Source organism: Fundulus heteroclitus, chromosome 18 (assembly GCF_011125445.2).
Source record: "Fundulus heteroclitus isolate FHET01 chromosome 18, MU-UCD_Fhet_4.1, whole genome shotgun sequence".
NCBI lineage: Eukaryota > Metazoa > Chordata > Actinopteri > Cyprinodontiformes > Fundulidae > Fundulus > Fundulus heteroclitus.
The window spans coordinates 38,827,808-38,844,397 of NC_046378.1; the positions used below are offsets into that span (position 1 = coordinate 38,827,808).

Genomic DNA, 16,590 nt, shown 5'->3' on the forward strand with positions numbered 1-16,590 from the left:
TTGTCTTTGCTCCATACGTTTCAAGTGGTTCAGAATTCAGCTGCCAGTGTTAAATGATTAAATACAATTCTTGATTTCATCTGCAGTTATATCACATCAATTACTCCTTTAATAGTTTCCCGTAGAGCAAAAGTATGCATTGCCATGATTTAGGCCAAATCTTTCATCATCATACACTCCTATCTGACATGCCGCTGACAGTCTTCTCCGTGGCATTTTGAAGACACAGATAAGTAAAGGACTGAACTTTGACCGCTGAGACAGTTAATCATTCAGCTGCAGAACGATGAAAGGAAATGGTTTAAAGAAGCCCGTAACGGCTGAGGCTGTGAGAACGCTTCTGCCGCTGTGGTGAGAGAACATGGCTGCTAAACAATCCGGAGAACCCTGCGGGGACAGCAGCTCTGAGGGTAGATGCGGCAGATTTGTGGGGAGGATCAGGAAATTCAAACCAAAGGAGGTGTTCACTTGGTGAGTGGATTAAAAAAACAACTATTTTCAGGATATCACAGTTACTCTGGGGGCATGTTTGTTGCTATTTCTGCACAAATCAATGCTTGTATAGGAGCCCCCTTTTAAGGTGGTACTTTTAAAAGAAAACATATATATATATATATATATATATATATATATATATATATATATATATATATATAATGGCTGCAGGAAAACAGAAATCGACAATTTCTCCTTTACTCAGTCACGATACAACTGGAAACTAGCGCAGTTAAAATAAAACCCAGATTTTCTATTACGTTTTCTTTGTTTATTAGTAACTAAAGTCTCTGTATTCACAAAGACAAACTTAGCAATAACCCTGAAGTTAGTTTTGACTGTTTAAAATTAAAGGAGGTTAATATTTGTCCCCTCCAGCCAACAGCAGTGCGGGGCCCATGTTTATTGGAAATGGGCCCCCAAACATGAAGCCTCTTTCCTGAAGTCATTTTGATACTATATTTATATTTTAAGACAGGATTTTTGCAGTGCTCCTGCCCCTCCTCGGACCACAAAACGGTATCAAAACCCGGAATCAAAAACCCGGGACCTTTAGCTGTGAATAAGGAAACCGTTTTCCATTCAAACAAGCCTTGAGGACGTTTTCTTTGTCTCTTCCTGATATAAATACAATAAAACCGGTGTTTATATTGAGGATTCTACCGTTGTTTCCATCTTTATAAATGAAACTCTTTACTGTATGTCTGGCACTGGACGCCAGGCTCTATCTGGCAGTTTTGCAGATATGTTTTATCTTAACAGCCGTTTCTGTGATTGAGTGACCTAAAGTTGTCATGACATGACATGTGAGCGTCTCAAACCGCCATTAGATAAAGGTCTGTGTGCTGTTTATGCAGAAACATTTCAAAGGTGATAATTATTTTCTCATTCACAATATATTTGTCATATTTTTATTGTGTAATTTAAGAATTTCTTTAAAAAAATTAAATCCCAGACTCAGCTAAGACCTACATATGCTGCTAAACTGGTTTTGCTTGTACATGTTATGTTTAGTCAGCTCAAGTGGGTTAAGTCTCTTGCAACAGCAACAACAAGAATCTATCCGCTTTAGGATATATTTTAAACTGTTATTAATGGATGTCTGGGCTCATGGTGGCCCTGCCCCTACTCATTTATCTGAGCTAGTGAGATTTTTTTTGTTCGCACCAGGTCCTTCAGGTCAGACAGTCAACCTTTACACACAGGTCCATGTGAAAAACAGAAACTTCTGGGTGATCAAGCTTTTTCTTCCACCAGATCTTCCATCTCTAACTGAACTTGGCCCTTTTCTATAAATAAAATGTAGATTTTAAAATTCTTACAACTGTGGTAGCACTTCTGATGGCTTTATCTACCCATTTATATTTTTTTCCCATCTCCCCTGTTTTTTTGTTGTTGTTATATTGATTTTATTAAGCACTTTGGTCAACATATTGCGGATCTGGAAAGGGATGAAAAAAAAACATTGATTGATTGATTGATTGATTGATTGATTGATTGATTGATTGATTGATTGATTGATTTTTAATTAGAGTTTATCGCCGTGCTGTAAACTCCGACCTCTAGTGTTTCCAGCCGACACTAGTTCAGATTAATATCTAATGTTGACTAATTCTGGTTACCATCAAGCAGTCAGTACATACGCCACGTTGTCAGTTTAATTCTGTCCGATTTGATTTAAATGTTGTTTCAAAGAAACTTTCACACACATGAAAAACAGATTTGAATTTAATAAAACATTTACGTTCTTGAGAGGGATATTTAAATCCCCAACCTCAAAGCCGTTAAAAATATATGAAATACCAGGTAGGAACAAGAATGATTCCCCATCTACCCTTTATATTTTGATTTACACAAAGACAAAGACAGATTATATATATATATATATATATATATATATATATATATATATATATATATATATATATATATATAAACAGATCATCCGCTATTACCATCTAACATAGAAAGTACTCCTGGATCAATGTGAGCTTCTGAGCTTTCTGTGTCTCTGCTCTGTCTTCTCTACCATAGAAAGTACTCCTGGGTCAATGTGAGCTTCTGAGCTTTCTGTGTCTCTGCTCTGTCTTCTCTAAGCCCCAGTGGGTGGAGGCAGATGAGCGTTCACACTGAGCCTGGTTCTGGTTCTGCTGGAGGTTCTCCTCCCTGTTAAAGGGGAGTTTTCCTCTCCACTGTCGCTTCATGCATGCTCAGTATGAGGGATTGCTGCAAAGCCATCAACAATGCAGACGACTGTCCACTGTGGCTCTACGCTCTTTCAGGAGGAGTGAATGCTGCTTGGAGAGACTTGATGCAACCTGCTGGGTTTCCTTAGAGAGGAAACTTTCTGACCAACCTGGAGGATCTGATGGAGTCTGACTTTGGAAAGAGCCTTGAGATGACGTGATGTTAATTGGCACTATATAAATAAATTGAATTGAATTATTGTATTGTATTTTGAGTTTTTTGTGTGTTTTTCCATTTAAACAAAATTTCCTTTAAGATTTTAGTCACATTCACGAGTCTGGGAATTGTGCAGGTATAGTTGTCTCTGACCATTGATGAATATATATGTTTTTTCACAGGCAGCTTGCCAAGACGCTGGCCATGGGTCAGGGTCTGGCCGGGCTCATCTGTGGTACCGCGGTCTCCTCCCAGTACCTGGCCACTGAGTTCCACCTGAACACGCCGATGCTGCAGAGCTTCCTGAACTACGTTTTGCTGTGTGTCACCTACACCACCATGCTGTTCTGCAGGAGAGGTAGCGCCATAGCCGGTACCCTGAAACCTTGTTTTATCTAAAACGTCTCACTTTTTTGTCAATATAAGCTGCATACTGGGGTTTTGCAACTCTAATTCCTGCATATTATCTACAAGCAGCCAGGCTAGCCGGACTTCAAGGTTCAAGGTTTTTGCATTTGTACCCGTAGGTAGATTTGTTTTGTAGTGGTTCAAAATACACTCAATGGAAAAAACAACAACGGATCAGGTCTGGCCTGGAAACGCCTTGGATGGATGGATAAATATGCAGGACTGACTGGATCAATAGTTTGATTTTGTAAGGTCTTCTGAAATTTTTCTAACTAAAAATAAGATTTCTTTGGACTTTTGCTGCTTTTTCCAAACATTATAACCCACGTGTGTCACACTCAAGGCCCGTGGACCGAATCCGGCCCTCAAGAGCCAAAAAAGGCATATCATGTCATAAAGTAGAGGTATATATCCTTTTAAATTGTATAAAGTGGCTAAAACTGTGCCTCCTGTAGCAAATGTTGATTTCTTTTAACTGTAGTAACAGCATTCTGCCACTAGATGTCAGTTTTCCCGCAACACATTAAAACAACCCAGAAATGTCTAAAAAGAGAGGAAGCGATGCAGAATGATGGGTTTAAAGTGTAATTCACCCCAATATCAACTTTTGTTGCAGATAAACTGTATAAACTGGGCCTAAGGTGCTACTTTTATGTTACAGTGCATTTTTTTAATATTTCTATGTGAACTTTTTTAGAAGTTTATCAGATTTTCAGTGACGAGACAATTCATTTGTACAGAAACATGAGAGTTGTTTCATCTGATCAGCGTTTTCTTAATTGTCTGAGTAACTGTCCTCATTCCTGCTGGAGAAACAAACACGTGATTACTGAAACTCCGGGGTGATCCCCTTTAAAATGCAGGGGATGGAAATATCTTGCAGATTCTCAAGAGGAGATGGTGGAAGTACCTGCTGCTGGGTCTGGTGGACGTGGAGGCTAACTACACCGTGGTCAAAGCCTACCAGTACACCACCCTCACCAGCGTGCAGGTGAGGACAGGGTTACAAGACTTCTGACCTCTTACAGACAGAACAAACTGTCTTTATTGTCTTTATTTTTCTTTTGTGTTGATTTTATCACTTTGGACACGTTTTGTTTGAAAATAGAGTCAGTTCGTTGTGAATTTAGTCTAGCTGTGTAGTTATTCGTTCATCATCTCCAGCAGTATTTAGGTCTGTGTTTTTCTATCGCGTGGTATTTATTCCTCATTTATTGTCCAGTTATGCAGTAAAGTATCAAAGTGGTGCTGCATTAATACCAACGAGAACATTAGAAACAATGAGAGGGACTCATAACCTTCTTTTATACTATATGCCATGTGTGAAAATTAAGTACACCCCTCTTGCTTTCATGAAATAAATTAGGTATATCCTTGGAGGTTTCTGATTCAATTCAATTATATTTTATTTATATAGCGCCAATTCATGATACACATCATCTCAAGGCACTTTCCAAAGTCAGATTCCATCAGATCCTCCAGGTTGGTGAGAAAGTTTCCTCTCTAAGGAAACCCAGCAGGTTGCATCAAGTCTCTCCAAGCAGCATTCACTCCTCCTGAAAGAGCGTAGAGCCACAGTGGACAGTCGTCTGCATTGTTGATGGCTTTGCAGCAATCCCTCATACTGAGCATGCATGAAGCGACAGTGGAGAGGAAAACTCCCCTCTAACAGGGAGGAGAACCTCCAGCAGAACCAGAACCAGGCTCAGTGTGAACGCTCATCTGCCTCCACCCACTGGGGCTTAGAGAAGACAGAGCAGAGACACAGAAAGCACAGAAGCTCACATTGACCCAGGAGTACTTTCTATGTTAGATGGTAATAGAGGATGATCTACCTCCCCTGATGATGTCACAGCTAACAGGGTTTTAATCCAAATTTAGGGGTCGTTCTTCATGGAGTTTGCAGGTTCTATGTGGGTTCTCTCCGGGTTCTCTTCGCCACAGTCCAAAAACATGGCTGTTAGGTTAAAAGGCCTCTTAATTGCCTTCAGGTGTGAATGTGCATGCATGGCTGTTTGTCCTGCGACGGACTGGCGACCTGTCCAGGGTTTATGAGGATGCCCGGAGAAGCGGGTACAAATGATGGACGGATGGATGTGAGAGACTGAAACAACAAACAACTGAAGCTCAAAGGGTGTACTTACATTTTCACTCACAGCTTTTTCATTTAGGCTTCATGTGCGTTTACTAAATAAGGAGTTTTGAATGTGGTTTTGAGCAAATGTTTGTTTTAACTAACTGTGGAAAACAAAGTAACTTTTGCTGTTACCTGTTCAAAGATTCAAAGATTCTTTATTGTCACCGCTTATTACCGTGGTGACATTTCTTTTTGGCCTTTCCGGCTAGGAGTACACATAAAAGACAAACAAACAGCTGATGAACAAGGGTCACAGTGCCTGTTTCCCCCATTATAGCGCTCAAAAGATAAAAAAAAATTTTTTTAAAAGTAAAAATAACTTAATTAGTCACAGATAAATAATGAAAGGTGCATTTAGATATTCTGAGATAATAGTGTGCAAATAGGCAATAGCATTAAAGTGAAAACGTACATAACGTATGATGAGCTAGTAACAGTAGGGGGATTTTTAACGTGTTGGACTGCAGTCTGTAGGGTGTACTTTCTTCTTACTGTGACTCTATTTACTTGATTGATTAATTTTTTTTCCTGAATCAATTTGCAGTTGCTGGACTGTTTTGTGATCCCGGTGCTGATGGTTCTGTCCTGGTGGATCCTGAAGACCCGATACAAGCTGATCCACTACGTGGCGGTCTGCCTCTGTCTGCTGGGAGTGGGGGCCATGGTGGGGGCCGACCTGCTGGCTGGAAGAGACCAGGGCTCCAGTAAGAACTCCTGGGAGGGTTTAACACAGTTTTTTTTAAACAAAAAGCAGAGGACGTACTCAGTTTATTTGGCCTCATTTTCTGCATTTTGATTTTTTGATTTGCTTTGTCAAGACGGGTTTGATTTTTGACTTGGTTTGGTGATTTTGGTCCATTTGTAGCATTCCACGTTTCAGTGCTTTACTAACGAGGGTTAGGGGGGTAACTGTTGCAGAGCTGCAGAGCTCTTAGTGACAGACTGCTGCATCCTAGATGCTCTAAGGAGTGCTTCCGCAGGTCCTTCCTCCCAGCTGCAGTCAGACTTTGTAATCTCTGCTGCTTACAACAAACTCAATAACTGTTGACATCATGCTGATGGTTGCACGCGTTCTCATCCGTTCATTTATCGTTTACAGTTTCCCAGATGCTAAGGTAACTTGCACATGCCTCAGCTACGTCGGGATGCTGCTGCACTATCATGCTTTTTGCATATTATATAATCGTGTGTATGTAAATAGGCTGGGGCCTTATCTACAGCTTTGTGCAATATCTACTCTGATAGATACTTTTTATCCTCTATTCTTGATGATTCTTTAGAGCAGAGGTCACCAACCTTTTAGAAGTTGAGAGCTTCTTCTTCACTGCTACCGTGTCCTATGAAGGGCTACCTGTACTGACTTTTGAACCAGAAGAGTCAAAGCTCACATTAACTTTACGTAATATACACATTTTTGATGCATGTATCGTTTTTAAATCTTTGTAAGTACAAGTATGATGAAAAAGGAAGAGCTACTAAACAAAATAACATTTTAGATGCAGGTCACTGGAGGGTTGGGCTATTTTTTAACGGGCTTGAAGGCACCTTATATGATCCTCAAGGGCTACCTGGTTCCTGCAGGCCCCATGTTGGTGACCCTTGCTTCAGAGCTAATCTTAGATTAGACCAGTTTGTTCTTTTTTCTTCTTTTTTCATTGCTAATAATTGTTTGTAACTGTGTGTTTGCCGCTGTCACACCCGAACTTCCCCATTGCGGACCAATAAAGGAAATCCTATTCTTAATATTACTCGCTTCCCTCAGTGTCTCAGCTTAGTCTCTCGCAGCTCTTCCTCGCCTGTTAATTTTCTCACCTGTGTAGCGTTCAATGTTGAAACTGCCTGGTTTAAACCTTCCACAGCTAAGTTACTCCATTAGATCCTTTGTCATCCTCACCCTGTTCTCTTCCTGCCTCCTGAGTTCAGTTATTAAAAGCTTCTTTGTTCTTCTTTGTTCTTACCCTGAGCTACCTCTGTAGTTGTGCTGCTATAGGCTTAGGCTGCTGGAGGACAACAGGATCTATTTCTCTCTCTCTGCTGAGTTCTCCTACTGTTCTCCAATCTGCATTGTTTGTTGTTATTTCAGCTTTTAACTTTTTGTTCTCTCTCTTTTTCTCTTCATAGAAGGTACACCTGGTCTGGTGTTCTGTTAGCTGTGACATCATCAGGGGAGGCAGATCATCCTCTATTACCATCTACCATAGAAAGTACTCCTGGGTCAATGTGAGCTTCTGAGCTTTCTGTGTCTCTGCTCTGTCTTCTCTAACATAGAAAGTACTCCTGGGTCAATGTGAGCTTCTGTGCTTTCTGTGTCTCTGCTCTGTCTTCTCTAACATAGAAAGTACTCCTGGGTCAATGTGAGCTTCTGTGCTTTCTGTGTCTCTGCTCTGTCTTCTCTAAGCCCCAGTGGGTGGAGGCAGATGAGCGTTCACACTGAGCCTGGTTCTGGTTCTGCTGGAGGTTCTCCTCCCTGTTAAAGGGGAGTTTTCCTCTCCACTGTCGCTTCATGCATGCTCAGTATGAGGGATTGCTGCAAAGCCATCAACAATGCAGACGACTGTCCACTGTGGCTCTACGCTCTTTCAGGAGGAGTGAATGCTGCTTGGAGAGACTTGATGCAACCTGCTGGGTTTCCTTAGAGAGGAAACTTTCTCACCAACCTGGAGGATCTGATGGAGTCTGACTTTGGAAAGAGCCTTGAGATGACATGTTTCGCGAATTGGCGCTATATAAATAAAATTTTACTGAATTAAATCGGTTGTTTCTCCAAAGTTAAGTTATCCTAATTCTGCTTGGACTACATCTCTTATCCTGATGTTCTGGTCCACATAGCATTTAGAGGTTTAACAGTATTTGCTGACGCCACTGTTTTTTCTCCTGTGTCTGCAGCCTCCAACATCTTGTTGGGTGACGGGTTGGTGCTGCTCAGTGCAGCTCTGTACGCCGTGTCTAACGTCTCTCAGGAGTACACGGTGAAGAATCTGAGCAGAGTGGAGTTCCTGGGGATGATTGGCCTGTTTGGGACCGTCATCAGCACCGTCCAGATGTGAGCCGTCATCAACAGCACGAGTTTCCTTAACATCGTGTTTAACCTGGTAGGTTGACCTTTTTTCCTCCTGCATGCAGGGTCATCCTGGAACGAAAGGAAGTCTCTGCCATCGTCTGGAGCTGGCAAGTTGGTTGGTAGTTATTATTTTACACGAAAAAACTTTAAATACGTAGCATATGGGAGACAGAAGATCAGATTTTTTTTTTAATCCTCCAAAATTACAGGTGAATGAAACTGAATGATGCCTTTTATAGTGGCTTATTCTAAAAAAATTAAAATGTATTGTTTTATGCAAACTTTTTAAATCACTTCATCACACCACAGTCTGTAGATTCTGTTCATTTCTTCCGGCTTCCTGTCATTATTTTTTCTGTTCATTGCGGATTCAGTTTGCTCCTTTTGTTTCTGTTAGATCCTTATTTTCCTGCTTCAGTCTTCAGTTCTATTTATTGGATCCTGATCTATGTTTACAAGCACAACATGTCACGATTGGATTGAAATGTGTTCAGATTGAAAAACAAAAAACAATCGGATGGTTAGGTTTAAATGATAAGATAAGATAAGATAGGCTTTATTGATCTCACATTGGAGAAATTCACTTGTCACATCGGCTCAGTAATCAATAATCAGAAGAAGGTGCCAAAAGTAGGACAAGGTGCATCGGTTATATACAGTGTATCCTCGTTTATACAGTGGATCAAAAAAAGAAGTAGATAAGAAAAATAAGAATAAAAAAATACAAAATAGAAATAAGACAGAGGATGTCTTATGTACATTCATGGTGACTTATATACATGTGTACTGACATACAGTATATTCAGGTGGCAATAGCAGCAGAAGTGACTTCTTTCAGGATTATTGCACAGTGTATTAAATAGAATTGGAAATTAGTTATTGCACATTGGTTATTACAGTTATAGTTACAGTTATAGTGCAGCATTGTATAATCTGATGGGTTATACAATGTTATAAATGGGCAATCAATTAATCTGATCATAATGAGCGTTTATATGACCCTAGTTTTATTCAGAATAGAATAGAACCACTCTGACATGTGCAGTTATTAAAGTCCTCTAAAGAAAACCATAGAAGAAGAACTGCTTCCATCTTCGCTAAACAACAAGAAATAGCAAACAAAGCAGTATTATATGAGTTTGTTTGTCTTCTGAGCGCCCAGGCTAGACTAGAACGATGTTCTAATTTACGATTGAAACGTTACTGAATAAATAACAGTTTGGAGCTCTTTTATTTATTCGAACAGAAAGGTTTTATCCGGAGCCCCGGCATTTTTGCTTCCCGACGTATTTCCGCCACTCACTAACGTGGAAATATGTCACGTTTACGTGAGGCGCACCCGGGTCAGTTTGCATCAGTCGGAATAATTTGATCCTGACAAACGTTTATAAGCACGTTGATCGGATTATCAATCTGCATAAACCACCCGTCTCATTCAGATTATAATTTCATTCAGATTGATCTTAATCCGATCATAATGTTCCGATTGGCTTGTTTAAACAACGCTTTTTTATTCCTGTTAGGTTCTGCTCTCCTCCTGTTCCTGTCAGATCATTGGTCTCTTGCTCCCTCAGCTTAATTCTCTTTACACCTTTCACCTGTGCTAATTGCTCCACCTGCCTTCCCCCTGTGTCTTCCTCTATATATTCAGCCAGCTCATTCCTATATTAATGTCAGGTCCTCCGTTATGCTACGTCACTTCTGGTTTTGTCATGGCCTGTCTTCCTTATAAGTTGGATTTTTTCATCTCAATACATTGTCTTTATTGTGCTGCTCCCAAGTTCTGGTCTGCACTTTGGTCTTGTTACAACTTAAAACTACCCGACAGAAAGATCCAGACTTTCTTGCAATCTTGTAAAGTCTTTTTTTAATGAACAGTTTCAGTGTGTGTGTGTGTGTGTGTGTGTGTGTGTGTGTGTGTGTGTGTGTGTGTGTGTGTGTGTGTGTGTGTGTGTTTTAAAGGTATTTCTTGTATTTTCTTTTGATTTTGTCTGTAATTCTTTCAAAAAACTAAACTAAAGTCTGGACAGAAATCTCCTTAAGACGTTCAGAAAGCCTGAAAAAACTTTTGTCAACACCTCTTTGCAAGATGACAAGAAAGTCTGTTATCTTTAAAAAGAAACAATAAAGAAAATAGATGATTCAAGATTTTCTGCTCAGTTCTGTAAGTAATTTTTGGATAGAAATGTTTCCCCCCCTGGTGTTTTATAATGACAGTAGACTGGATGTGAAGAACCAGCTCAGCTGCAGCTCTCCTCCTGTGTTTTCTCTACTGGACAACGTGATTTTATCTGAATTAGCCACGCTTCTCTCCTCTCAGGGCTCCTGTTCTCTGCGTACGCTCTGTGCTTGTACGCTCTGTACAGCTTCATGCCCATAGTGATGAAGATGAGCAGCGCCACCTCCGTCAACCTCTCCCTGCTCACCGCTGACCTCTTCAGCCTCTTCTTTGGGATCTTCCTCTTCCAGTACAACGTGAGCAACATTTCACATTTACAAAATTAATCTGAGCAACAAAAAGAACGAGACTGAGAAAATTCCCGTTCTGCAAACAGGTAAAGAGTCTATGCATGGTGCCTTCATACCCGCTGAACTTAACAATTAGTCATGTTGGAACCACAAACTGTATTTTTTTGGGGGGAGTTTATTTGTAAGACAAACATTATAGAGGATTGTTGTAAAGTGGAAGGAAATGTGTGGTTTTTAAAGGTTTTGAAAAATAAAAATGGGAAAAATGTGCATTTATATTCAGCTCCAGATCAAGTGGCTGATTTACCTCCTTAACATGTACCCAAGTTCTGCAGAGGTCTGATAATGAACCATTCATTTAATTTGAGTGTTGTTGGATCAGGGAAGCCTCTGAAAGATGCAGGACACCATCCTCTGAAGACTTTAGGATCCAATCCGGTCTATTGTATCTCTGGTGGTATGTTTAGTGTTGAAATCCTTCCTGGAAGGTTGGCCTCTGCCCCAGTCGTAAGAAAAAAAATGTTTCTTACCTCACCTTTTATTTAGCTCCATCCCATTAACTCTGACTTTGCAACAATGGCTTTCTTCTTGCTGCTCTTAGGCAAGGCAAGGCAAGGCAAATTTATTTATATAGCACAATTCAGTACAGGGACAATGCAAAGTGCTTTACATGATTAAAATATAGCAAATTAAAACAGGATAAAAGCAAGTAGGAATAAAATGTAGATAGAAATTAGAACAAAGAAGTGGTGATTCAGTTAGTTTTAGTCTTAGTTTAGCTTTGTCAACTTTATTGTCAGTTTTGCCACATATACCAGACATACAGGCAAGTTAAATTACTGATCCTCGGATACCTAGAACATAAACCAGGCAATAAATTAGGCAGAGGTAACAGAATGCAGTGAGGTATTTGAATAAAGCAACCGCAGTCTCATTGCCTCTCCTAATGGGACCCAACTTGATAAAGAGGTTGAAACTGTGTGTTGGTGTAGAGTTATGGGTCAGTAATGGGAAGATGAGGGGCCTCAGTACACATCCCTGAGGGCCCCCTGTGTTCAGTCAAAGTCTTCAGGCCCAATCTGGGTCACAACAACCTACAGATTACTATAGAGATTCTGCACTGTCAATAAATAACGACTAAAGTTAACATGCAATCTCAGAGTCATCTGTATTCAGAAAGTACACTCTCTACACCCCCAGGACATGAAAGCACAGACTCTACACTGTCAATTATTTATATTGACTGTTAATTACTTTAAGACAAAGAGGCCTGGAAGACAGAAAAGTCCCACCTTATTCCCCTCAAAAGGATTTCAGACGGTAAGTTGCCTCCAGGTCATAAGTGTCGGCACTTCCATGACAAAAAGGATTTTAGCATATTGTTGTCTGGACAATGGAAATATATGATAATATGGTGTCATTGTTGGGTTGAGGAGGGACCCAAATGCAGACAAACTAGACGGCGTAGGTTTTTATGACAAAATAACAATTAAAAAAACTACAGAATGAAGAACAGGGCAGGGAAACAAACCATTAGGAGGAGCGAGGACAAAAATCTGGAAGAGCAACAGAGCTGCAGGAAGCATGAAGTCGAAGGAAGAAATGAAAACCAGGGAGTTTAAATACAGATGGGAGGTTTGGGTAAAAGTGAGACAGCGACAGGAGAAGGTCATCAGGAGATGAGGAGCAGCTGAGAACAATGAAGGCAGAGGAGCTGAGGGGAGGAGACCAATGAACAGAAACTGAAGACTCATGGAAGGATTTTTACTGAAATAATAAAAACTGTACATACAAAAAGCAGTAAGAACAAAATACACAAAAGTATGCACTAAAATGGGAGCAACTAGAAAATATCGTCCTGATTTATTTACTGTCCTGACCTGTAAAACACTAAATTAAATTATAACAGGGGGTACTTTCTTGTTCTTATGACTGTCACTGCATACAGCTGTGGTCCACTGTTGCAGTCAGAACCTCATGGAGCTTGGCCCGCTAAAGACAGCGGAGGTGATGGAGGACTTCTGAAGAGATGGTCCTCACATCGCCTCCTCTCACCCTACCTCAGGGTCTGAGATGGTCGTTGTTCTGAGGAAGGCCCAACAGAGACTGGACTTTATTCAGCAACACAAGGAGTAAAACCTTCTGCTGGTCATCTCCAACACGGCCATCTTTTCAGTCTCTGTGGTTTGGCTCATCCACAAAACTCATGATTTGAGGTGCTTTCCTGACCCACATGCAGAATCACTCAAAAGACCAGTTAAAGTGAAGGTTTATTTACAATATATTAAAGGTTCAGTAAAGCGGTCGAATCCGCCAAGGTCAGCTCGACATTTTTTACTTTCGGGTACGTCTGCAGAGGGGGAGAGATTGGTTAAAGAGTCTGCCAGCTCGTTGTAGGGGCTGTGCAACCTACATAAGTTTTAAAATCTCCTTGAAATATTGGTAGAAAACTTACCAGACATATGTTCACAGGTGAATTGATCTGTTTCCTTGGGCCTGTTAACCTAATTTTATTGTGATTTTATGTTATTGGCATCTTATCTGTTTGTGTCCACTCTGTCGTCTTGTTTAATGTTCTTACCTGCCTTAGGACAGCGTATGCAAATTAGCTGTTGTGCTAATTCTGGCATATTTACATTGATGCTTTAAGCTGACATGTTGATGAATGTGCATTGTTCTAATTCAAATAAATAAGTAAATAAATAAATATGGGGGGGGGGTGGAAAATGACGGCAGGAGAGAACTAACTTGGCCGTAGTTGGTTCCGGTATTGTTGTTGTCAGGTTCAAACACCTAAAACATTCATTAAACAAACACAAGGAGGAGAGAAAACAGAAGAGTTAGTTTTCAAACTTGCAAGGAGAGTCAACGGAGATTCTTAATACAAATCTCCAAACTTGCTCTAAAACTCCGTCGCCTCCTCTCTTTTTATTTCCAAATGAATCCCCGGTTACATTTGTCAAGCTAAGGGGTAGGGATAAGCGAAACACTCTGTGACCTTCGAGATAACACCAAGCAGTTCACACAGTACAGTTATGCGTAAGCAGTCCAGATGGCTGAAAACAGTTCCTAACAGTTTCAGACATATTTAGAAAAACACTTATTATCGTCACAACATATTTCTCTGCTTTCTTCAGGCCTTCTGCAACGATAAGCGAGAGAGAGTAAATAAATACACATACATAGTAAAATAAAATGGTAACCACTGGTCTATATATTCCAGCAAATACATGATTAACACAATAAACACAAACACTGTAATGAGAGAGAGAGAGAGATCAGTCACATGAAATACACTTTAATTTCTGAATAACTAAAACCTTAAAACTTCTTAGTAGTAAAGAGTATATACATGATAAATGCAATGAACATAGTAAATAACATAAAATATTGATAGAATTATTTTTACTATTTACTACTTTTACTATTTTCTATCTTACTATTTTACTATTATATACTAAGTTCATTGCATTTATTACGTATATACTCTTTACTACTAAGAAGTTTTAAGGTTTTATTGTAATGTATTTTATATGCCCGATCTTTCTTTACTTTAGTTTATTGTTCATTAGGTTTATTGTGTTAATCATATATTTGTAGACCAGTGGGTACTATTTCATTTTACTATGTATGTGTATTGATTTACTCTCTCTCTTATCGTTGCAGAAAGCAGAGAAATGTGTTGTGACGATAATAAGTGTTTTTGTAAAATGTCTGAAACTGTGATGAACTGTATTTAGTTTGACTATATTGACTATTTGAAAATAGTCAAATTAATTCTATCATAATTTGTTTTCCTTGGAGTGAGCAACACGCTGGAGTGCGGACATGCAAGTAAAGCAGACTGAGGATACCACAAAGCTGCAACAAGTCTTCCTTTGCCACCAAGCCAAAGGAAGACTTGTGATCATCAAAAAGGGCCTGAAGCACAGCAAAATAAAACAATCCTGAGATGAAGATCATAAAGTCAACAATTCTCACAAAAACCCACTAACGCTCGGGAACTGGATGTGAACACCATCACAGATAATCATCTGGCAAAGAGAGATAATCCTGCAGCTCCTTTTAAGCACCAGTCAGCCTGATCAGGAGATTTGCTCCAGGTGTGCAGGGATCTTCTCTGAAACACCAACTCACTCATACAAGGAACCAAACACACCGGAAGAACTAACAAAAAAAACAAGAAAAAAACGGGACGGATCCAAACCACAACGAACAATCAGGTCTGCAGAGAAGAACTGGGTTGATCTTCCCTCCATCCAGGACTTGTACATGTCTAGGATCAGGAAAAGGACAGCTAACCCCACACAACCTGGACACCAACTGAATTGGACATTTGTCTTCAGGGCCAAAAAATTGATAAAATAAAAAACAGCCGCCCAGACCGTCTTATATTCTGTTTTATTTTTACTTAGTTGTACTACAATATCTTCATTGAGAGCAAAATTGAGAGTTAAATTCCTGGTTTGAACTAAGTTGGCGGTGAAAGCTGGTTCTGATATTTTTTACATCTTATCTCCATCGCTTACAGTAGATGATTGTTCTGCCACAGTCTTTCCTCTCTGTAACTTTGATCTTTGTTTATGAATTTGTAGCCATAACGTCTTTGCTCTCTGCGTCTCCTCAGTTCTCCGGACTCTACCTGGTCTCCCTCGTGGTCATCCTGGTGGGCTTCATCGCCTTCAACGCCGTGCCGACGCCCACCGACCCCACAGCAACCACCACCTCTTCATCTTCCTCCTCCATCTGCGAGGAAGGCTTCTATGAGAATCCTGGGGCGGCTGAGAACGACGCACCCGTTAGGATCCCCGCTGAGGTAGAGGAGGAGGATGAAGAGCAGCGAGTGGATGAACCAAAGAGGAGGGCGTCAGATTTATCACGCAGCCTTGGAGAGGAAACCGACGAGGACTGTAGTGTTGGACGCAGCACTAAACTGTGAACAGCTCTAGAGTTAAAATATAAAATATTCTTTTAAGCATTTATTTATTAAGTTGTTACAATAGGATGGTATGCATGTAGAAATATTGCAGAAAAGCCGTGCTGTGCAAATAGAATAGAGCCGTGCAGCAAGACTTAGCTCAAATGTACATTGGTAATATGAAGCTGAATGACAATAAAGTCTAAGTTTAAGTCTTTTATGATTCTGGAGCATGTATTCATTGTTTTTAAGTTTAATGCAGAGAGATTTACTTTTCTGGTGGAAAATCCTTCACACCTGAGGAATGTTTATTGTCATTATAGCTCCAGGCTCCGGTTTCCTCCTACAGTCCAACAACAATCCAGATGGCAGCTCTAAATTGCTCTTAGGTGTGTTAGTGTGCGTTAAACATCATTCATCTCATGAGCCTCCATGTTGGGGAACAATAGACTGAAGAGAACTGAGTGTGTACAGAAAAATAGTGGCTGACTAAAAGTTATTTGTCTTTACAATATAAAAAGAGTAATACAAAAATACAAACCTCTGGTAATTTCTGACACAGAAAGACCTCAGCTTTCATAAGGCAGTTTGCACCTACAAAAAAAGTCTTTGGTTCAACTCCCGTCTCTGGATTGTCTCTGTTTTTAGAAAATATGACATTTCATTTCACTCTTATGCTGTTGATTGCCAGATCTATTT

The 16,590-nt window shown here is 40.1% G+C and overlaps 1 protein-coding gene across 2 annotated transcripts; it reads left to right on the forward strand.

Moving 5' to 3' along the window:
- The first annotated feature begins 337 nt into the window (after positions 1-337).
- On the forward strand, positions 338-16,074 carry LOC110366967 (solute carrier family 35 member F2-like). 2 transcript variants are annotated; one of them, XM_036149544.1, is made up of 8 exons: positions 338-471; positions 3,081-3,271; positions 4,170-4,297; positions 5,988-6,147; positions 8,330-8,486; positions 8,567-8,619; positions 10,825-10,979; positions 15,601-16,074. In XM_036149544.1, exons 1-8 carry the CDS (start codon positions 362-364, stop codon positions 15,910-15,912), a joined length of 1,266 nt encoding a protein of 421 aa, XP_036005437.1. In that variant the 5' UTR covers positions 338-361; the 3' UTR covers positions 15,913-16,074. The 2 variants fall into 2 exon arrangements, with proteins under 2 accessions (XP_036005437.1, XP_036005438.1); XM_036149545.1 differs by having other exon boundaries at positions 362-471; positions 3,081-3,256; positions 15,601-15,912.
- The last annotated feature ends 516 nt before the right edge of the window (positions 16,075-16,590 follow it).

Bases quoted from the DNA above. Each gene is read 5' to 3' on its own strand.
- LOC110366967 (XM_036149544.1), top strand. From the start codon at position 362: ATGGCTGCTAAACAATCCGGAGAACCCTGCGGGGACAGCAGCTCTGAG. The intron at 3,272-4,169 runs GTACCCTGAAAC...TTTAAAATGCAG, and splicing joins GAGAGGTAGCGCCATAGCCG to GGGATGGAAATATCTTGCAG. The intron at 10,980-15,600 runs GTGAGCAACATT...GCGTCTCCTCAG, and splicing joins TCTTCCTCTTCCAGTACAAC to TTCTCCGGACTCTACCTGGT.